This window comes from Elephas maximus, chromosome 22, assembly GCF_024166365.1.
Source record: "Elephas maximus indicus isolate mEleMax1 chromosome 22, mEleMax1 primary haplotype, whole genome shotgun sequence".
Classification (NCBI taxonomy): domain Eukaryota; kingdom Metazoa; phylum Chordata; class Mammalia; order Proboscidea; family Elephantidae; genus Elephas; species Elephas maximus.
In genome coordinates this window covers 60,548,381-60,571,904 of record NC_064840.1, presented here as the reverse complement: position 1 = coordinate 60,571,904, position 23,524 = coordinate 60,548,381, and the positions used below count along the sequence as shown (strand labels likewise).

Genomic DNA, 23,524 nt, shown 5'->3' with positions numbered 1-23,524 from the left:
GTATAGCAAGTTTAAAAACACAAAAACTAAACAATGTCTTATTTAGTGATTGCATACACCTGGATTTTAAAAGCCACATAAATAGCCAGACAAAGTCAACTCCAAAATTTAGGAAACTGATACTCATGGGGAGCCAGCAGGAAAATAAAATCAGGGAGAGGCATATGGGGGAATGCAAAGCTTTTGGGTAAAATTTCATTTCTGAAGCTGGGCAATGGATAAATACATGTTGGTTTGTTTATATTATCTTTCACTGTTGTAAAAAAATAAATGCAACGCAACATTCACCCATCTGATATTTTTATGTGTACAATACAGTGAAACCAATTACTTTAATCAGGTTGTGCAACCATCCCCAGTATTGATTGCCAAGTTTTCCAACACCATAAACAGATACTCAATGCTTCCAGAACAACCACTCTGTCTTCCTCCCTCCCTCCCACCCCTGATAACCACCAATAAACTTTGGTGTCTACAAAAAAAAAAAAAAAAATTGCTGTCCAATTGATCCTGACTTATAGCAGAGTAGAACTGCCCCATAGAGTTTCTAAGGAGTGTCTCATGGATTCAAACTGATGACCTTTTTGGTTAGCAGCCTTAGCTCTTAATCACTAAGCCACCAGAATTTCCTTTGGTGTCTATACATTTACCTTTTCTTGATATTTCATGTAAGTGGGGTCCTATGATAGCCGTCCCTTTGTAATCACTTCACTCAGCATAGTGTTTTCAAAGTTCATCCACATTGTAGCATGTATCAGGACTTTGTATCTCTTTATGGCTCAGTAAAATTCCATTGCATGTATATACCACATTTTGTTTATTCATTCATCTCTTGATGGACGTTTAGGTTGTTTCCACCTCTGGGCTGTTGTGAATAGTGCTGCAGTGAACACTGATGTGCAGTTGTCTGCTTGGGTCACTGCTTTCAAGTTCCTTGTGTATATACCTAGGAGTGGAATATTTATATTCCTTAAGTTATAAATAGACATTATATTTATGTACTTAATAGGTGTGTGATAAACCAAAACCAAACCCACTGCCTTCGAGTTGATTCTGACTCATAATAACTGTCATGGATTGAATTATGTCCCCACAAAAATGTGTGTATTAGCTTGGTTAGACCATGATTCCCGGTATTCTGTGGTTGTCCTCCATTTTGTGATTGTAATTTTATGTTAAAGGGGATTTGGGTGGGATTGTAACACCCTAACCAGGTCACATTGATGATCCAATGTAAAGGGAGTTTCTCTGGGGTGTGGCCTGCACCACCTTTTATCTCTCAAGAGATAAAAGAAAAGGGAAGGAAGCAGAGCTGGGGACCTCATACCACCAAGAATCCAGTGCTGGGAGCAGAGCGCTTCCTTTGGACCTGAGGTTCCCGCACTGAGATGCTCCCAGACCAAGGGAAGACTGACGCATCACAAGCAACTTCCTCCAGAGCTGACAGAGAGAGAAAGCCTTCCCCTGGAGCGGGTGCCCGGAATTTGGACTTCTAGCCTACTGGACTGTGAGAGAATGAACTTCTCTTTGTTAAAGCCATCCACCTGTGTGGTATTTCTGTTACAGCAGCACTAGATGACTAAAACAGTGACCCTATAGGACAGAGTAGAACTGCCCTACAGGGCTTCCAAGGCTGTATTCTTTACAGAAGCACACTGCCACCTCTTTCTCCCACAAAGTGGCTGGTGGGTTTGAACCACCAACCTTTTGGTGAGAAACCAAGCACTTTAACCAGTGTGCCACCAGGGCTCCTATGTGTGTAATACAATTTATAAAATAAATACTTTTAATGATTAGAAAATTATGAAATATACTTCAAAACGTTCAGTGGAAAAATATGTACAGTGCAAACATGTTGCCTTACATTATGCCCTAGATTCTAAAGAAACGTACATGTTGTTTCTAGATGCTCCTCAAACAATATTTTTCCTCTCAGAGGGAAAACCAATCTGAGGCCAGAAACTGTTAAAATTTTAGCTGAGTATCATCAATAAAGAAAAAATGTGCAATTGGCAAAGTAGTTTCCTGTAGTGATAGAAACTCAGAAATTAGTAGTTCTGTGTTTAGTACAATCTTAGCTATACTAATTCATTGGCTGGAAATAAACCCGTCATAATGTGCTCATATTCCCAAATCATTCAAAATTCAGAAAAATCAGTTTAGCAATAAGATGTAGTTAATAATTTGTTGTTGTTGTTAGGTGCCGTCGAGTCGGTTCCAACTCATAGCAACCCTATGCACAACAGAACAAAACACTGCCCGGTCCTGTGCCATCCTTACAATCGTCGTTATGCTTGAGCTCATTGTTGCAGCCACTGTGTCAATCCACCTCACTGAGGGTCTTCCTCTTTTCCGCTGACCCTGTACTCTGGCAAGCATGATGTCCTTCTCCAGGGACTCATCCCTCCTGACAACATGTTCAAAGTATGCAAGACACAGTCTTGCCATCCTTGCTTCTAAAGAGCATTCTGGTTGTACTTCTTCTAAGATAGATTTGTTCGTTCTTTTGGCAGTCCACGGTATATTCAATATTCTTCGCCAACACCACAATTCAAAGCCATCGACTCTTCTTCGGTCTTCCTTATTCATTGCCCAGCTTTCACATGCATATGATGCAATTGAAAATACCACGGCTTGGGTCAGGCACACCTTAGTCTTCACGGTGACATCTTTGCTCTTCAACACGTTGGAGAGGTCCTTTGCAGCAGATTTACCCTAGGCAATGTGTCTTTTGATTTCTTGACTGCTGCTTCCATGGCTGTTGATTGTGGATCCAAGTAAAATGAAATCCTTGACAAACTTCAGTCTTTTCTCCATTTATCATGATGTTGCTCACTGGTCCAGTTGTGAGGATTTTTGTTTTCTTTATGTTGAGGTGTAATCCATACTGAAGGCTGTGGTCTTTGATCTTCATTAATAAGTGCTTCAAGTCCTCTTCACTTTCAGCAAGCAAGGTTGTGTCATCTGCATAATACAGGTTGTTAATGACTCTTCCTCCAATCCTGATGCCCCGTTCTTCTTCATATAGTCCAGCTTCTCGGATTATTTGCTCAGCATACAGATTAAATAGGTATGGTGAAAGAATACAACCCTGATGCACACCTTTCCTGACTTTAAAGCAATCAGTATCCCCTTGTTCTGTCTGAACAACTGCCTCTTGATCTATGTAAAGGTTCCTCATGAGCACAATTAAGTGTTCTGGAATTCCCATTCTTTGCAGTGTTATCCATAGTTTGTTATGATCCACACAGTCAAATGCCTTTGCATAATCAATAAAACACAGGTAAACGTCCTTCTGGTATTCTCTGCTTTCAGCCAGGGTCCATCTGACATTAGCAATGATATCCCTGGTTCCACGTCCTCTTCTGAGACCAGCCTGAATTTCTGGCAGTTCCCTGTTGATATACTGCTACAGCTGCTTTTGAATGATCTTCAGCAAAATTTTGCTTGCGTGTGATATTAATGATATTGTTCTATAATTTCCACACTCACTTGGATCACATTTCTTCAGTCAGTTGGCCAGGAAGCTGTCTTCCATATTTCTTGGCATAGATAAGTGAGCACTTTCAACGCTGCATCTGTTTGTTGAAACATCTCAATTGATATTCCATCAATTCCTGGAGCCTTGTTTTTCACCAATGCCTTCAGAGCACCTTGGACTTCTTCCTTCAGTACCATCCGTTCCTGATCATATGCCATCTCTTGAAATGGTTGAATATCAACTAATTCTTTTTGGTATAATGACTCTGTGTATTCCTTCCATCTTCTTTTGATGCTTCCTGCATCATTTAATATTTTCCTCATGAAATCCTTTACCACTGCAACTCGAGGGTTGAATTTTTTCTTCAGTTGTTTCAGCTTGAGAAACGCCAAGCGTGTTCTTCCCTTTTGGTTTTCCATCTCCAGCTCTTTGCACATGTCACTATAATACTTTATTTTGTATTCTCGAGAGGCTCTTTGAAACCTTCTGTTCAGTTCTTTTACGTAATCAAGTCTTCCTTTTGCTTTAGCTACTCGAACGCTCAAGAGCAAGTTTCAGAGTCTCCTCTGTCATCCACCTTGGCCTTTCCTTTCTTTCCTGTCTTTTCAGTGACCTCTTGCTTTCTTCATGGATGATGCCCTTGATGTCATTCCACAACTCATCTGGTCTTCGGTCACTAGTGTTCAATGCGTCAAATCTATTCTTGAGATGGTCTCTAAATTCAGGTGGGATATACTCAAGGTCATATTTTGGCTCTCGTGGACTTGCTCTGATTTTCTTCAGTTTCAGCTTGAACTTGCATATGAGCAATTGATGGTCTGTTCCACAGTCAGCCCTGGTCTTGTTCTGACCGATGATATTGAACTTTTCCATCGTTTCTTTCCACAGATGTAGTCAATTTGATTTCTGTGTGTTCCATCTGGTGAGGTCCATATGTATAGTCGCCGTTCATGTTGGTGAAAGAAGGTATTTGCAATGAAGAAGTCATTGGTCTTGCAAAATTCTATCATTTGATCTCCAGCATTGTTTCTATCACTAAGGCCATATTTTCCAACTACTGATCCTTCTTGTTTCCAGCTTTTGCATTCCAATCGCCAGTAATTATCAATGCATCTTGATTGCATGTTCGATCAATTTCAGACTGTAGCAGCTGATAAAAATCTTCTATTTTTTCATCTTTGGCCCTAGTGGTTGGTGTGTAAATTTGAATAATAGTCGTATTAACTGGTCTTCCTTGTAGGCATATGGATATTATCCTATCACTGACAGCACTATACTTCAGGATAGATCTTGAAATGTTCGTTTTGACAATGAATGCAACACCATTCCTCTTCAAGCTGTCATTGTCAGCATAGTAGAGTATATGATTGTCCAATTCAAAGTGGCCAATACCAGTCCATTTCAGTTCACTAATGCCTAGGATATGGATGTTTATGCATTCCATTTCATTTTTGATGATTTCCAATTTTCCTAGATTCATACTTCGTACATTCCAGGTTCCGATTATTAATGGATGTTTGCAGCTGTTTCTTCACATTTTGAGTCATACCACATCAGCAAATGAAGGTCCCAAAAGCTTTTCTCCATCCACATCATTAAGGTTGACTCTACTTTGAGGAGACAGCTCTTCCCCAGTCATCTTTTGAGTGCCTTCCAACCTGGGGGGCTCATTTTCCAGCACTATATCAGACAGTGTTCTGCTGCTATTCATAAGGTTTTCACTGGCTAATGCTTTTCAGAAGTAGACTGTCGGGTCCTTCTTCCTAGTCTGTCTTAGTCTGGAAGCTCAGCTGAAACCTGTCCTCCGTGGGTGACCCTGCTGGTATCTGAATACCGGTGGCATAGCTTCCAGCATCACAGCAACACACAAGCCCCCACAGTACGACAAACTGACAGACACTTGGGGGAATATGTACACATATGTAAAAAAAAGTATTAATATTTCTCTAATAATGTATCTTTATGATACATCTGGAAACCCTGGTGGCATAGTGGTTAAGAGCTGCAGCTGCTAACCAAAAGGTCAGCAGTTCGAATCTGCTAGGCACTCCTTGGAAACTCTGTGGGGCAGCTCTACACTGTCCTATAGGGTTGTTGTGAGTTGGAATCGACTCCATGGCAACGGGTTTGGCTTTTTGGTTTTACGATACATCTAACCATAATACAAATGATGTTTTAGCTAATGGTCAAAGTAAATTATTTAAAAGCAAATGATAAATTACAGAAATAATTTGGAACATTCATATCAGACAATGATCAAATCCATAGTACAAAATGTGGCCCACCAAATCTATAAGATGAATGATCAACGGGAAAAAATGGACAAAGGATTTGAATAATCAAGTCAAGGAAAAATATATTTGGATGGATAATAAACATGCAAATGTGCTGAATCTGAAGGATAAATTATAACAATGAAATATCTGTTGTTAAGCTATCAGATAGACAACAAATAAAAAAAATTAACATGGTGTGATAAGGTCGCTATAGGGTCACTATGAGTCAGAATCAACCCTTCCACAATGGGTTTTTTTTTTTTTGGTGGTTTTGATGTGGAAAAACAAACACTTGTAATATAAGAGCAAGAGAGCAAACTGGTCCAACCTTTCTGACAAGCAATTTGGCAATCTCCATTAAAATTAAATATGCCTATGCCTGGAGCCAGCAATTCCATTTTTAGGAATTTATCTTGCAGAAATATTTGTACCAAAGGGCAAAGATGAATAAGCAAGGACATATATTACAGCAATTGTAATAACAAAATAAACAAAAATGAAAAAAAAAGCAGAAAATACAGCCTTTTAAATAGATCTGTTAAATGAATGACCATGCAGCTACAGTGTTTATTGGAATAGGTGTATAACAGCATAAACTGTATAGATAATGTGATTCCGTAATTATTTAAAAAATATGTATTTATTTTATGTATATAAATATATTTTAACATATTTATAAAAATCAAGTTTTAATGATGATTACTTTTAGGAAGTAATGTTGAGGCCAGTAGACACCCTTTTCTACTTTATATATAACTGTATCTGTTGTTTTTTACAGTGAACTCCTATTGCCTTTTTAACTTTTAAAAATAAATATATCCTCTTTTCTTTAAAGACACTATTCTTCTTCTGCAAAAGCTCACAGTCTGGTGGGAGAGCCTGACTTACCAGTAGAAAAAGTTATTTGTGGCCCTTTTAAAATACCATAATATTGGTGCCAGCAAAGTCCACATGACAAAAGCAGCAGTCACTCAGCTAGGCAATGGTGGCTAAAAAAGCGTTATTGAGGCCAAATTGTGTTACTACTAGAGTATCCTCAATCCAGCTTCTTTCATATTGGCATAAAGGGAGATCATAACTGATATTAAGAAAATCATGAGCTACACCAGCTCACCATTGTGAGATGCAAAAAGAAAATCTCTTTATGTCAAGATTAAATCACGCCAAACTGCTTCTGCAAAGCTCTTACTTTCCATCCAACAATGTTTTACGAAACAAAAATATGAAATCAATTTGTTATTATGATTTCAGATATTATGGGTAATATTATTTTCATGACTCATTCTCCCAAACTATTTCATCTTTTTGTAAGGAAAAACAAACAAACCAATATGAAAAAAAATGACCATTGCAAAGATGTTCTTTTATCCTTTTGGTTGTTAAATCAGGGACTGTGGAATGTTCAGGAAGGTTCCAGAAAAAACCTTTCTCCCTAAGAGGTACATTCCCACCTTGAACTTATTCCTTTACCTTACAGCTGCCTGTAGGCCTCTGTGGGTAGCCAATAACTACTGTGGCTATGGAGCAGTTCAAATGTGGCTAGGACGAATTGAGATGTAAAATTCTGGATGTCGAAGACTGTGTGAAAAAGAGGCTTAAAATATCTTATTATTTATCTTGGTTACATGTTGACAATATCTTTGATATACTGGGTTAAATAAAATATATTATTAAACAAAATTTCACCTTTTTGTTTGTTTGAATTAAGTGGTTAAAAGTAGTTACCTTTTGAATGTAACTACTAGAAAATTAAAAGATACCTATGTGGCTAGCATTGTATTTCTTCTGGACAGAATTGCCTTAAGGGGAGAGTAGGGTTGTGGTCTGCAGAACTGAAGTAACACCCTGGCTCAATCTCTCCTGGCTCTGTGACCTTGGGCAAATGTCTTAACATCTTTGAATCTCAGTTTTTTACTCTAAATTTTCAGGGAGATGCAATTCCATCCTTCATGGGAAGTTTCTAGCATGGTGACTTGGGCACTCTGTAGTAAAAATGTTATAACAGTTATTTAATTAATAACTGCTGTTAAAACCATCAGGTTGGTTTCTTTTGAAATGCAATGTATCAGCAGCATACGCTTTCCACCTTCTCCACCACCACTGACAAGAACCACAGAGACAAGCCTAGGGCACATTAAGTGTGGGACTCCAAAAGCCAATTTTTAAAAGGAGGAAGAAACAGCATGGCACCCTGTGGACAGATGCAGAGAGGCTGCCCCTTGGTGGATAACAGAGGAAAGATTCTGACCCAGAGGCTGTTGCTCAAACACGAACTACCTCCACCTCTACTTTGGGAGTGGGCGGTGGGAGTCGCAGAGCAAACGCACCACCACTTGGGTGCCTGGAGCTTAAACAGTTACCAAAGATGTTCCCCACCACTCCTTCTGATGTTTTGGGTGGGCCCTGGGGAGAATTACCTCAGCAGGTTTAGCTGGTGCTCAGAGGTTGCTGTTGTCAACCAAGATAGGCAGGGCAGACCCAGGCAATATTGGGAAACTGATGATATTTATTTGGGCAGAGCTTCCACTGGTAACTCTCCTTTGTACAAGGTATTGGTTTCAATGACATTAACACCTTTGAACCTCACAATGATGCTATTGTTATCCCCATTTTGACAATGAGGAAGCAGGCATGGAAAGGTGAAAAGGTTTAGACAGTGTCATGAATTGAATTATGCCCCAACAAAAATGTGTGTATTAATTGGGCTCGTCCATGATTCTCTGTATTGTGTTATTTTCCTATAAGTTGTAAATCCTGCCTCTATAATATTAACGAGAGAGGATGGGCGGCAGTTGTCTAAGCAAGGCATTGGGTTGTGTCTATAGGATTGGGTTGTGTCTTTTGAGGCAATCTCTTGAGATATAAAAGAGAGAGGCAAGCAGAGAGTTGGGGACTTCCTACCACCAAGAAAGCAGCACCAGGAGCAGAGCATGTCCTTTGGACCCAGGGTCCCTGGTCCTGAGAAGCTCCTCGACCATGGAAAGATTGAGATTAAGAACTTCTTCCAGGGCCAACAGAGAGAGAAAGTCTTCCCCTGGAGCTGTTGCTTGAATTTGGAGTTTTAGGCTACTTTACCATGAGGAAATAAATTTCTCTTAGTTAAAACCATCCACTTGTGGTATTTGTTATGGCAGCACTAGATGACTAAGACAGCCTGGGTCACCCAGTGGCATCACTAGAATTCGTGTCACCCCCTGTAGTAACTTATGATATCACCCCCCACCCCATGGGCCTCCTCCTGTACCAGACCATACGGAATCCTTAGTAATGTTTTTTGTACTACTTATAAATCGTAATTTCCATGTTACTCCTTCTTTTAATTATTACCTCATTCTCAAAAAAGTTACTGATACAGTTTCACAGATACTAATTACCACACAATGTTGTAGCTAAAACACCAGGAAATTGGACATCAGCGGCAGCCACGAAAGTAACAGCGTGTTCTTGTAGCGCATGCGGATTAAACCAAGTGATTCAAAAGCTCATTGTCGTTGGGTAATAATGAGAGCTCTGACTGACCAGAGCTTGTTAAAAAAAAAAAAACAAAAACCTGTTGCTATCGAGTGGATTTCGACTCATAGTTGACCCTATAGGACACAATAGCACTGCCCCATATGGTTTCCAGGGAGTGCCTGGTGGATTCGAAATGCCAACCTTGATAGATTCAAACTGCCGACCTCTCGGTTAGCAGCTGTAGCACTTAACCACTACACCACCAGAGCACATTAAAAATAACCAAATTCATTGCTGTCCAGTCGATTCTGACTCATAGTGACCCTATAGGACACAGTAGAACTGCCCCATACAGTTTCCAAGGAGCGCCTGGTGGATTTGAACTGCCCACTTTTTGGTTAGTAGCCGTAGCTCTTAACTGCTATGCCACCAGGGTTCAAAAAGTAAATTAGCATGGAGTTTTAGCTTTGTAGGCATATTGATACTTACAAGCTGGGCTTATGAAAAATGTTTTTGTTGTTACAACTAACTACAGGGATATTTTTATAGACAGTCATTTTGGTGTCATGCTGTCTAACAGTGTCAACCCGGAGCAGTCCACAGCCCCTGTACATCCCTAGTGATGCTATTGGGGTCACTGTTCGTATTCAAACAAGGGTGGAACAACCATTTGACCCACTCGGATACCTGGCCATGGAGATTTGGTCAAATTCCTAACTCCATTGAATCTTGTTTTACTCGTGTATTAACTGGAGACCATCGCACCCACAACCAGAGCTGTTATTAGGGTTAAATGACACCAAATAAGCAAAAGTGCTTTGATAAGACAGTATTGTGAATGTTGTATGGGAGACTCTTATAAAATAATATCAGTCTTGGGAGGCAATTTTTCTGCAACACTATGACCAAGTAGTAGATTCAGTGATGGAGATCAGTACCCAACACAACCATGGGGAGGGACATTTTGAAGGCTCCAGTGGGGCATTTAGCTACTTCTTAAGCAACACCATATGGACCATCCCCTATACTTCTGTGTCCTGGGATCTGAGGGAAAATGGGTGTGCACAAAGGTTATTAGTTCGGTCATTGAAATTTAACTATTTCTCTTACCCCAATAGACCCTCACAACACAGAACCCTTATCCCCATACCCACCACCTCAACTGGGAATCTTTGGAACTTCTCTTGAACAGATGCCGCTCCTGAACTGCCATTTCCTAAAGGGTTACCGGGAACAGCGCCTGGCCCACTTGGTCCTGAGCTTTATTACCATGGGATATGTCTGGCAGGAAGGAGAGACAAACCCTGAACAGGTAAGGGTCAAATATCTGGCAGGTCCCTTGCACCTGGAATATGCTCTCTACTTGGTATGACACTGTTTTCCTGGAAAAATAGGCCCTTCCTTGTTCTATTTGTTGGGTGCCAGTTGTAGGAACAGTGAAGGGCCTTTTTAAATGAAAGACTTATTTTTGCCCAGATTACGGAGCTAATTTTCTTGGAAACCAGTAGCCTGTTCCCCCTTTTATAATCTTTTGAATCTATTTTCTCTGACATCCTCTTCCAAGAATGCCTGAAGAGCTATATTTGAAAGAAGGTTCAAATATAGATTTTCAGACATTCATTGATTATCAATTTTCATATTCCCATAAGGGTGCACTGTGCACATTTTATAGACAGCTGAGGACCACAGAGGTTAAATACTTGTCTAAGCTCCGTAGCGAGTTAGTGGAAGAGCCGGTACCAGAACTTAAGTCTCCTGATTTTGCTAGTGTTGCTTTCTTTCCTCAGAGAAGGGACACAATGACATTTAAAGCACTAGTCATTTTTTTACATCTTTTTTTTAGTACTGCTTTCTACCTAGCAAATTATTGGTCTGTCTCTTAATAATTCAACTAAATCTCTTCTGAATCTTTGCATAATTCCTTATAGTTTCAACCTAATCCATACTTTGGGATATGAAATCCCAGAATTCTGCTCTGCACAGTGTAAATTACTACTTTCTTTCACTTTTTATAAATGTACCTTTTCCAGAAATCAGGGAGTTACCCATGTTCTAGAACTCCACGCCCATGCCCATTTTGTGTGCCTGGTCGGTCCTACCTCTTTTCTTTTATCGTCAGGTAAACACAGGAGACAGAGAAAACAAAGTGTTACAGCTCCTTCAAACATTTGTGTGTCAGTACATTTCATTTTTTTTTTTTTTTTAATTAAGCTTCAAGTGAACATTTACCATTCCAATCAGTCTGTCACATGTAGGTTTACATACATCTTACTCCCTTCTCCCACTTGCTCTCCCCCTATTGAGTCAGCCCCCACAGTCTCTTGTTTCGTGCCAATTTTGCCATTTTCCCTCTCTCTCTATCTTCCCATCCCCCCTCCAGTCAAGAGTTGCCAACACACTCTCCCGTGTCCAGCTGATTTAATTAGCTCACTCTTCATCAGCATCTCTCTCCCCGCCACTGACCAGTCCTTTTCATGCCTGATGATTTGTCTTCGGGGATGGTTCCTGTCCTGTGCCATCAGAAGTTCTGGGGAGCATGGTCTCTGGGATTCCTCTCGTCGCAATCATACCATTAAATTAGGTGTGGTCTTTTAATGAGAATTTGGGGTCTGTATCCCATTGGTCTCCTGCTCCCTCAGGAGTTGTCTGTTGTGCTCCCTGACAGGGCAGACATCGATTGTGGCCGGGCACCAACTAGTTCTTCTGGTCTCAGGATAATGTAGGTCTCTGGTTCATGTGGTCCTTTCTGTCTCTTGGGTTCTTAGTTGTCGTGTGACCTTGGTGTTCTTCCTTTGCCTTTGCTCCATGTGGGTTGAGACCAATTGATGTATCTTAGATGGCCGCTTGTTGGCATTTAGGACCCCAGGTGCCACAATTCAAAGTGGGATGCAGAGTGTTTTCATAATAGAATTATTTTGCCCGTTGACTTAGAAGTCCCCTCAAACCAAGTTCCCCAGACCCCCGCCCCTGCTCCGCTGACCTTTGAAGCTTTCATTTTATCCCGGAAACCTCTTTGCTTTTAATCCGGTCCAATTAGGCTGACCTTCCTTGTATTGAGTGTTGTCCTTCCCTTCACCCAAAGCAGTTCTTATCTATAGATTGATCAATAAAAAGCCCTCTCCCCCCCCTCCCCCCTTTGTAAGCACATAAGTATGTGTTCTTCTCCGTTTTTTCTATTTCTCAAGATCTTATAATAGTGGTCTTATACAATATTTGTCCTTTTGCAACTGACTCATTTCGCTCAGCATAATGCCTTCCAGATTCCTCCATGTTATGAAATGTTTCAGAGATTCGTCACTGTTCTTTATCGATGCGTAGTATTCCATTGTGTGAATATACCACAATTTGTTTACCCATTCGTCCATTGATGGACATCTTGGTTGCTTCCAGCTTTTTGCTATTGTAAACAGAGCTGCAATAAACATGGGTGTGCATATATCTGTTTGTGTGAAGGCCCTTGTATCTCTAGGGTATATTCCGAGGAGTGGGATTTCTGGGTTGTATGGTAGTTCTATTTCTAACTGTTTAAGATAACGCCAGATGGATTTCCAAAGCGGTTGTACCATTTTACAATCCCACCAGCAGTGTATGAGAGTTCCAATCTCTCCGCAGCCTCTCCAACATTTATTATTTTGTGTTTTTTGGATTAATGCCAGTCTAGTTGGTGTGAGATGGAATCTCGTCGTAGTTTTAATTTGCATTTCTCTAATGGCCAATGATCGAGAGCATTTTCTCATGTATCTGTTGGCTGCCTGAATATCTTCCTTAGTGAAATGTGTGTTCATATCCTTTGCCCACTTCTTGATTGGGTTGTTTGTCTTTTTGTGGTTGAGTTTTGACAGAATCATGTAGATTTTAGAGATCAGGCGCTGGTCTGAGATGTCATAGCTCAATATTCTTTCCCAGTCTGTAGGTGGTCTTTTTACTCTTTTGGTGAAGTCTTTAGATGAGCATAGGTGTTTGATTTTTAGGAGCTCCCAGTTATCTGGTTTCTCTTCATCATTTTTGGTAATGTTTTGTATTCTGTTTATGCCCTGTATTAGGGCTCCTAGGGTAGATCCTATTTTTTCTTCCATGATTTTTATCGTTTTAGTCTTTATGTTTAGATCTTTGATCCACTTGGAGTTAGTTTTTGTGCATGGTGTGAGGTATGGGTCCTGTTTCATTCTTTTGCAAATGGATATCCAGGTATGCCAGCACCATTTGTTAAAAAGACTATTATTTCCCCAGTTGACTGACACTGGTCCTTTGTCAAATATCAGCTTCTCATATGTGGATGGATTTATATCTGGGTTCTCAATTCTGTTCCATTGGTCTATGTGCCTGTTGTTGTACCAGTACCAGGCTGTTTTGACTACTGTAGCTACATAATAGGTTCTGAAATCAGGTAGGGTGAGGCCTCCCACTTTCTTCTTCTTTTTCAGTAATGTTTTGCTTATCCAGGGGTTCTTTCCTTTCCATATGAAATTAGTGATTTGTTTCTCTATCCCCTTAAAGTATGACATTGGTATTTGGATTGGAAGTGCATTATATGTATAAATGGCTTTTGGTAGAATAGACATTTTTACTATGTTAAGTCTTCCTATCCATGAGCAGGGTATGTTTTTCCACTTAAGTATGTCCTTTTGAATTTCTTGTAGCAGAGTTTTATAGTTTTCTTTGTATAGGTCTTTTACATCCTTGGTAAGATTTACTCCTAAGTATTTTATCTTCTTGGGGGCTACTGTGAATGGTATTGATTTGGTTATTTCCTCTTCGGTGTTCTTTTTGTTGATGTAGAGGAATCCAAGTGATTTTTGTATGTTTATTTTATATCCTGAGACTCTTCCAAACTCTTCTATTAGTTTCAGTAGTTTTCTGGAGGATTCCTTAGGGTTTTCCATGTATACGATCATGTCATCTGCAAATAGTGATAGCTTTACTTCCTCCTTACCAATCTGGATACTCTTTATTTGTTTGTCTAGCCTAATTGCCCTGGCTAGGACTTCAAGTACGATGTTGAATAAGAGCGGTGATAAAGGGCATCCTTGTCTGGTTCCCGTTCTCAAGGGAAATGCTTTCAGGTTCTCTCCATTTAGAGTGATATTGGCTGTTGGCTTTGCATAAAAAAAAAAAAAAAAATGATGCCCTTTATTATGTTGAGGAATTTTCCTTCAATTCCTATTTTGCTGAGAGTTTTTATCATAAATGGGTGTTGAACTTTGTCAAATGCCTTTTCTGCATCTGTTGATAAGATCATGTGGTTTTTATCTTTTGTTTTATTTATGTGATGGATTACATTAATGGTTTTTCTGATATTAAACCAGCCTTGCATACCTGGTATAAATCCCACTTGATCAAGGTGTATTATTTTTTTGATGTGTTGTTGGATTCTATTGGCTAGAATTTTGTTGAGGATTTTTGCATCTATGTTCATGAGGGATATAGGTCTAAAATTTTCTTTTTTTGTAATGTCTTTACCTGGTTTTGGTATCAGGGAGATGGTAGCTTCATAGAATGAGTTGGGTAGTATTCCGTCTTTTTCTATGCTTTGAAATACCTTCAATAGTAATGGTGTTAAGTCTTCTCTGAAGGTTTGGTAGAACTCTGCAGTGAAGCCGTCTGGGCCAGGACTTTTTTTTGTTGGAAGTTTTTTGATTACCTTTTCAATCTCTTTTTTTGTTATGGGTCTATTTAGTTGTTCTACTTCTGAATGTGTTAGTTTAGGTAGGTAGTATTGTTCCAAGAATTTATCCATTTCTTCTAGGTTTTCAAATTTGTTAGAGTACAATTTTATGTAGTAATCTGATATGATTCTTTTGATTTCATTTGGTTCTGTTGTGATGTGGTCCTTCTCGTTTCTTATTCGGGTTATTTGTTTCCTTTCCTGTTTTTCTTTAGTCAGTCTAGCCAATGGTTTATCAATTTTGTTAATTTTTTCAAAGAACCAGCTTTTGGCTTTGTTAATTCTTTCAATTGTTTTTCTGTTCTCTAATTCATTTAGTTCAGCTCTAATTTTTATTATTTGTTTTCTTCTGGTGCCTGATGGATTCTTTTGTTGCTCACTTTCTATTTGTTCAAGTTGTAGGGACAGTTCTCTGATTTTGGCTCTTTCTTCTTTTTGTATGTGTGCATTTATCGATATAAATTGGCCTCTGAGCACTGCTTTAGCTGTGTCCCAGAGGTTTTGATAGGAAGTATTTTCATTCTCGTTGCTTTCTAAGAATTTCCTTATTCCCTCCTTGATGTCTTCTATAACCCAGTCTTTTTTCAGGAGGGTATTGTTCATTTTCGAAGTATTTGATTTCTTTTCCCTAGTTTTTCTGTTATTGATTTCTAGCTTCATTGCCTTGTGGTCTGAGAAGATGCTTTGTAATATTTCGATGTTTTGGATTCTGCAAAGATTTGCTTTATGACCTAATATGTGGTCTATTCTAGAGAATGTTCCATGTGCACTAGAAAAAAAAGTATATTTTGCAGTAGTTGGGTGGAGAGTTCTGTATAAGTCAATGAGATCAAGTTGGTTGATTGTTGTAAGTAGGTCTTCTGTGTCTCTATTGAGCTTCTTACTGGATGTCCTGTCCTTCTCCGAAAGTGGTGTGTTGAAGTCTCCTACTATAAATGTGGAGGTGTCTATCTCACTTTTCAATTCTGTTAAAATTTGATTTATGTATCTTGCAGCCCTGTCATTAGGTGCGTAAATATTTAATATGGTTATGTCTTCCTGATCAATTGTCCCTTTTATCATTATATAGTGTTGTTCTTTATCCTTTGTGGTGGATTTAAGTCTAAAGTCTATTTTGTCAGAAATTAATATTGCTACTCCTCTTCTTTTTTGCTTATTGTTTGCTTGATATATTTTTTTCCATCCTTTGACTTTTAGTTTGTTCGTGTCTCTAAGTCTAAGGTGTGTCTCTTGTAGGCAGCATATAGATGGATCGTGTTTCTTTATCCAGTCCGTGACTCTCTGTCTCTTTATTGGTGCATTTAGTCCATTTACATTCAGCGTAATTATAGATAAATAAGTTTTTAGTGCTGTCATTTCGATGCCTTTTCATGTGTGTTGTTGGCCATTTCATTTTTCCACATGCTTTTTTGTGCTGAGACGTTTTTCTTAGTAGCTTGTGAGATCCTCATTTTCATAATGTTTAACTTTGTGTTTATTGAGTCGGTACGTTTTTCTTGGCTTTTTCTTGAGTTATGGAATTGTTATTCCTTTTTGTGGTTACCTTTTTATTTACCCCTATTTTTCTAAGTAAAAACCTAGCTTGTATCCTTCTATATCGCCTTGTATCACTCTCCATCTGGCAGTTCAATGCCTCCTATATTTAGTCCCTCTTTTTGATTATTGTGGTCATTTATCTATTGATTTCCATGATTTCCTGTTATGTGTATTATTTTGTTTATTTATTTATTTTTTAGAATTAGTCTTAATTTGTTTGTTTTTGTGCTTTCCCTATTTGAGTTGATATCAAGACGTTCTGTTTTGTGACCTTGTATTGTGCTGGTACCTGGTATTATTGGTCATCAGGCCAAACAATCTCCTTTAGCATTTCTTGCAGTCTTGGTTTAGTTTTTGCAAATTCTCTAAACTTGTGTTTATCTGTAAATATCTTAATTTCTCCTTCATATTTCAGAGAGAGTTTTGCTGGATATATGATCCTTGGATGGCAGTTTTTCTTGTTCAGTGCTCTGTATATGTCGTCCCATTCCCTTCTTGCCTGCATGGTTTCTGCTGAGTAGTCTGAACTTATTCTTATTGATTCTCCCTTGAAGGAAACCTTTCTTTTCTCCCTGGCTGCTTTCAAAACTTTCTGTTTGTCTTTGGTTTTGGCAAGTTTGATGATAATATGTCTTGGTGTTTTTCTTTTTGGATCAATCTTAAATGGTGTTCGATGAGCATCTTGGATAGATATCCTTTCGTCTTTCATGATGTCAGGGAAGTTTTGTGTCAGAATTTCTTCAACTATTTTCTCTTTTTTTTTCTGTCCCCCCTCCCTGTTCTGGGACTCCAATCACTCGCAAGTTATCCTTCTTGATAGAGTCCCACATGATTCTTAGGGTTTCTTCATTTTTTTTTAATTCTTTTATCTGATTTTTTTTCAGCTATGTTGGTGTTGTTTCCCTGGTCCTCCAGAAGTCCCAGTCTGCATTCTAATTGGTCGAGTCTGCTCCTCTGACTTTCTATTGCGTTGTCAAATTCTGTAATTTTATTGTTAATCTTTTGGATTTCTACATGCTGTCTCTCTATGGATTCTTGCAACTTGTTAATTTTTCCACTATGTTCTTGAATAATCTTTTTGAGTTCTTCAACAGTTTTATCTGTGTGTTCCTTGGCTTTTTCTGCATTTACCCTAATTTCATTTGTGATATCTTTAAGCATTCTGTAAATTAGTTTTTTATATTCTGTAGCTGATAATTCCAGGATTGTATCTTCATTTGGGAAAGATTTTGATTCTTTTGTTTGGGGGGTTGGAGAAGCTGTCATGGTCTGCTTCTTTATGTGGTTTGATATGGACTGCTGTCTCCGAGCCATCACTGGGAAACTAGATTTTCCAGGTAGTCAGCTAAAAAAAAATGCAGTCAGATCCCTATCTGAATTCTCCCTCTGGCTCCGGGTATTCGGATGTTAATGGGGCCACCTGGGGAGGGTGGGGGAGGTTTCAGAGAGCTAGGAGTGTAGCACCACAGAATATAAAGCTGAACACCGCGTTCACGCTCCGCCCCCGTCTGCCAAAATCCGGGCAGGACGCGTCCCCGGCTATGACGCTGCTTTCCTTGCTCGGAGACCAGTCACTTCCTCAGGGGGACTTCTGCCTCCGGTGCGCGGCACTGGGTGGGCGTTTCCCACACGAACGGTTGGGCCCGCCCCCAGGGTCTATTCAGGCGAATATAATTGGGCCCCGAGGTCACACCCCACCTGTGCGCGTGCCCAAATCCCAGCGGGATGACTTCCCGGCTGGGACGCTGTTTTCCCCGTTCCGGGACCAGTCACTTCCTCCCGGGGACTTCTCCTTCTGGTGCGCCACACCTCTTGCGAGAACTGGGTAGGCGTCACCCGCACGGCCAGGTGGGCCCGCCCCCTGGGTCAATTCAGGGGAATAAAAATGGACCCTTGCTCATGCCCCGCCCGTGCCCACGCCCCAAATCCCAGCTGAATGGCTCCCCGTCTGGGATTTTGCTTTCCCCGCTCCGAGACCAGTCACTTCTGGGGATTTCTCCCTCCGGTGTGCCGCACCACACGCGCGGACTGGGTGTGCGTCCTCCCGCACAAGCGTGTGGGCCCCGCCCTGGGGTCACTTTAGGGAAATATAGCTGACCCCCCTCCCCGCTCGCGCCCCACCCGCTTCTCGCCTAACTCCTCGCAGGACGGCTCCCCCGCTGGGAGCTGTTCTCCCCACTCCCAGATCAGTCACTGCTTCCCGGGTGCTTCTCCCTCCGGGTGCGCCTCTATGCCGCCCGTGCCAACCAGCTAGACTTCCTCCCAGGATGGGTTGGGGGGGAAGGGGTGGGCCCCCCTTCTGTGCCGTCTGCCCCCCGGGCTCTGCCCCAGATTGGGCTCCGAAGGTCACCTGCCTGGTACGCTGGCTCCTGGTTCTGAAAACGGTCGCTGTCTGCCCATATTTGTTCGTTTTCTGTCTCTAAGTCTGTGCTTGTTGTTCAGAGTTTGTAGATTGTTATGTGTGTGATCGATTCCCTTGTTTTTCCGAGTCTTTGTTGCAAGAGGGATCCGCGGTAGCGTCCACCTAGTCCGCCATCTTGGCCCTGCTCCCCATTTCATTTTTTAACAATCACACTTCTGAGCTTAGAATCTAGGTAATAACAAAGCTTCATAAAGGCTCTGCCTGCCCCATCTGCTCCCCACACCCTCACTCTAAACTGGGCAGAGAGTAGAGAAGGATGATGGGAGAGAGCATCGGGCAGCTTTCAGGCTTGTTTCTGTACTTCCAGGCTATCTGTGAGTCTCCGCTCCCTGGCCCCATCCTCTGGGAGCTTCTTTGTATTTCCTCCCTTGCCTTTTCAGCTAAGTAAATACCTCACTTCTCCATTGACCTCTGAGGGGAAGGTTACCTTAAGTTCAAATCTGAAAATTCTTTAAAGCTCTTTATTGTTTTCTGCCTAAGAAACAGTTCTGTGTGAAGTCTGTTTAAGAATGTACTGAAAATCAAAGGCAGAGGCTTCTTTAATAGGCATTTCTCTCTTTAGGGGAAATGACAAAGGAGGTGGGGAATGGAGAGCGTAGGAATGTTCTTTTGGATCTAGATAAGGTTAGCCTTCTCTACAGAGAGATGCCCCCATAGGTCTGAGGAGCTCTGTGGGCAGATAGGTTCTAAGGACTGTTCCTCAGATAATTCAGAGGTTCAGGGAGGCCTGTCTTAAGGTGGCTCGTGCTGTTGTTACTGGGTTTGACTTATGAAGTGACCAACAGAGTCTGTCCCCTACACAGGATCCTCCTCATTTTTCTCTAGGGTGCTTTGTTCTCCCTGATTGACAAATGATTCACGTATTTATGAATATATAAAAGGAGCCCTGGTTGTGCAATGGTCAAGCGCTCAGCTGCTAATTGAATGGTTGGCAGTTTGAATTTATCCAGCTGCTCCATGGGAGATAGACCTGGGCCATCTGCTTCGGTAAAGATTACAGCCTGGGAAACCCTATGGGGCTGTTCTACTCTCTCACATGGGGTCGTTACGGGTCAAAAATTAACCTGACAGTACCCAATGGTACACATAAATGTATTATACTTGTATGTGTATAATATATATGTATATAATAATTATATGTATATGTATATAATAATTATATGTATGATGTATATAATAATTATATGTATGATGTATATATATGCATATAATTTATATATGTATATATATCTCACCAAAAATCAGTTGCTTTGGGGTCAGCTCCTAGTCATGGCAACCTCAGGTGTGTCGGAGTAGAACTGTGCCCCATAGGGTTTCCAATAAGTGATTTTTCCAAAGCAGATTACCAGGCCTTTCTTCCGAGGCACATCTGGATGGAGTCAAACTGCCAAATTTTCGATTAGCAGCTAAACACTTAACCGTTTGCACCACCCAAGGATACACACACACACACACACACACACACACACTTATTTATTTACTTATTTAACCTTTCTGGTAGCCAACTCAGCCTCCAACTTATAATTTATGCTTAAACTTTTTAATAATTCTCTTCTTAGGAAGTTTTCAGAGGTTATTTTATACCGTGTATATGTGCGTTTCATTTTTCTGAAATTTTCACACATATTGCAGCTCGTACCCATGAATGCTGCCTCCACGGATTTGCTGACAGGAAAGATATGTGGGAGGTGGCTGTGCGTGGACCATGCAAATAATTCAAGTTTTGCCCCCAGGTCATTTCTTTACCACAGAGTTGCTGGAATAAAAGCCAGCCAAGGTTACTTCCTCCACTGCAGTCTTTCTAGCATGTGCTAATTGTCTGGGTTTATATCCAAAAGGTTCTGCCGAGAAACCTTGCCCTTCCCTTTGTTGAAGTCTCCCGGAACTTAGGGCTCCCTCCTATCCTGGTGCACGCGGACTTGGTGTTGACCAACTGGACTAAAGGAAATCCAGAAGGGTAAGACAGGAGAGAATATTTTGGATCTAAGTAAACCGAAAGCCAGAAAGGGGGCAGTCTTATAAATTTTGCTCTTCTCACAGCAAAAAAAAAAAAAAACCAGTGCAAAAGACCAGGCTTTTTCAGCTATTTTGTGGTTGGGAATGTTCATATTTACCGTCTGCTTATAGTTCCAAAGAAGGAGGTGAACTTGAATACAAGTTCAAAAATCATAGGCCCCGGAAGTTACCCCTCAATCCACCCTGAATATTAACCCTGACCACATTTCCTAGTTTGCTGCCACATCAGCCTGAATTTCTCAACCCGACGTTTAAGTTGCTGCATGGTCAGGCTTCACTCGTCCTTTCTCACCAAACCGTTTACTCTTCCCGACCATGCGTCCTCCATTCAAGGCAAGTTAGGAGCAGGGACTGCAATAAGTGATCATTTTATAATGAAAGAATGTATCCATGCATGACTATGAATGCATGAACACCTAGGGATGTTGGATTGAGAATGCGGTGAATAAAAATCTATTCCACCTAGCTGTCACTGTTCCCTTCAGAACTGAGCTGGGAGCAGGGGCATCTGTCTATAAAAGAAAGAATGTGAGTCTTAACAAACAGAATTCCAACAGATAATCAGAAAGGAGCAGATGAGGTAAAGGGTGAAATTTCCCATTGGACTTCATTTTTACAGCCAAATGTATTTCATCACACTCTTGTGACCAAAAGAGCTAAAGAAACGTTTCAGGTGGATGTGAAGAACTTCCCCAGAATATAGTTTGTGAGTAACCATGGGGTTGCCAGAGAAGATGATGGAATATTCTTTAAAGAATTAAACACTCAGTAGACCGATTAGGACTAAATATGTACTCCTTGGAGGCTATGAGTCAGAATCGACTTGACAGCAACAGGCTTGGAGGCAGGAAGATTGAGCCTGCTCATCTTTCTTAAGAACCTCTGAGCTGGGATTTTCTGTTTTCTGTTAACTCTGGCCTTTGACTAACTCTGCTTTAGTAACAAAATTAGTGACCAGTATACCCATGGGAAGCTGCTGAATAGGGCTCAGAATCTGGATGGTAAGAAATTAATGAATGTATGTGTAGTCATGATTCTGGTCAAAGCATTGAATGATGAATACACTGGATTTCTGATTCAAAGAGAAAGATAGGAAATGGGAAGGCTGAAAAGAAAAATAGCTGGATTGGGAGGCTAGGGAGCACAAACAAAAACCCAAACCCATTGACATTGAGTCGATTCCAACTCATAGCGGCCCTGTTGGACAGAGTGGAACCACTCCAAAGGGTTTCCAAGGCTGTAAATCTTTACGGAAGCAAACTGCCACATCTTTCCCCATGGAGAGACTGGTGGATTCGAACCACCAACCTTTCAATTAGCAACTGAGTGCTTAACCACTGTGGCACCAGGGCTCCAAGGCTGGCTTAATCCCAAAGGTGCAGACACAAAGTCCTGGTCTCGCCAGATGTCCTTCTTGATATTTACTTATTCGGAGGCTTTTAATATGCCTAGCACAGAAGTAAATGCAATGAAGAAATGAAAGACATCGAAGGAAAGCACACCCAATGTGGCTAAATAACAAGACACCGATACATGACAAATGTCAAACAGTGACAAATGTCAAACAATGAGACCTTTGGGATTTCAGAGAAATGACATCAATGCAGGCTTTAAATATCAGGAACAAGCTTGGGGAGGGAGTGGAACTTGATCTGAGAGCGAGTCCCGAAAGATGAGTGGGAGTGTAATAGCTCTTGTATAGAACGTGGGTTTGTGGTAATTACAAAAATTAAAAAACAAAACAAAAAAAAGGAATAAGGTAATTTATCAGGACAGCCACAGGCCAGAATGTTCTCGGGCTGTTATGTGACTTGAGATTTAACTCACTCCCTGGGTGGTACAAACAATTAACATTCTTGGCTGCTAACTGAAGGGTTGGAAGTTTGTGTCCACGCAGAGGTATCTCTGCAGAAACGCTTGGTGATCCACTTCTGAAAGGTCAGCGATGAAAATCCTATAGAGCGTAGCTCTACTCTGGCACACATGGGGTCAGGATAAGTTGGAATTGACTAATGCGTGGCACGTGAGCGTGCATGCCCGTGTACGTGTCACCCTAGGAGGTATATCTGGTTTGCAAACTGAATTGTTGTTTTATTTTCTTTTTCTCTTTGTGGCTGCCGATGGCTGGGATTTGACTTAAAAAAAAAAAAAAAAGTCCCCTGGAAATCAGGTAAGTCCTCAGAAATCCTTTACTCACTTTGGAAGCCATGCTAACTCTTGAACCTTACAAACAAACAACGAAAAGAAAGCGTACCAAATGGTGTCTCTAGTACAACATCAGCTATAGAAAAATGCATGGAAAAAACACAGAAAGACCAGAAGAAAATGTGCCCAAAATTACCCATCCAAACGTTAACAGCGGCCACTTCTGTCTGGTAGGGATTACAGGGTGCGATTTCTTCACTGTATTGTCCAATCTGTGTATAATAAAGCAAATAAAAGGAAATAGTGATAAAGAAGGTCGCTAATTCTCTGTGACTCTTTTTTCGTCTCACGGTCTGAAAAAGATCTCTCTTCTCACCGTAACTTTTCTGAAAGGCCAAATTGCAGACAGTGGTTGCTATAGCGACCTACAGAAGACTCCTTTTGACATATCCTGTTAATACAGAGATCTGGAGACCTTGTGGGGCAGGTCTGGTCCAGATGGTTTTGGGTTCCATTTTCCCTGCAGAACA

General features: G+C 40.7%; 1 protein-coding gene and 1 long non-coding RNA gene across 2 annotated transcripts in view; one reads left to right on the top strand and one right to left on the bottom strand.

The window, feature by feature from the left end:
* IDO2 (indoleamine 2,3-dioxygenase 2) overlaps positions 1-23,524 on the top strand; it is a 104,185-nt gene that overhangs the window by 58,124 nt on the left and 22,537 nt on the right. Inside the window, exons 3-5 of the mRNA XM_049866183.1 lie at positions 10,403-10,522; positions 20,672-20,790; positions 23,005-23,019. Coding sequence (XP_049722140.1) covers positions 10,403-10,522; positions 20,672-20,790; positions 23,005-23,019 — 254 coding nt within the window. The remainder of the gene's footprint in view (positions 1-10,402; positions 10,523-20,671; positions 20,791-23,004; positions 23,020-23,524) is intronic.
* LOC126065751 (uncharacterized) lies at positions 920-23,211 on the bottom strand. Its single transcript, XR_007514922.1, has 3 exons — positions 23,191-23,211; positions 20,069-20,217; positions 920-946 (listed from the first exon to the last, which is right to left on the bottom strand). It is a non-coding gene; the product is annotated as an uncharacterized LOC126065751 (long non-coding RNA).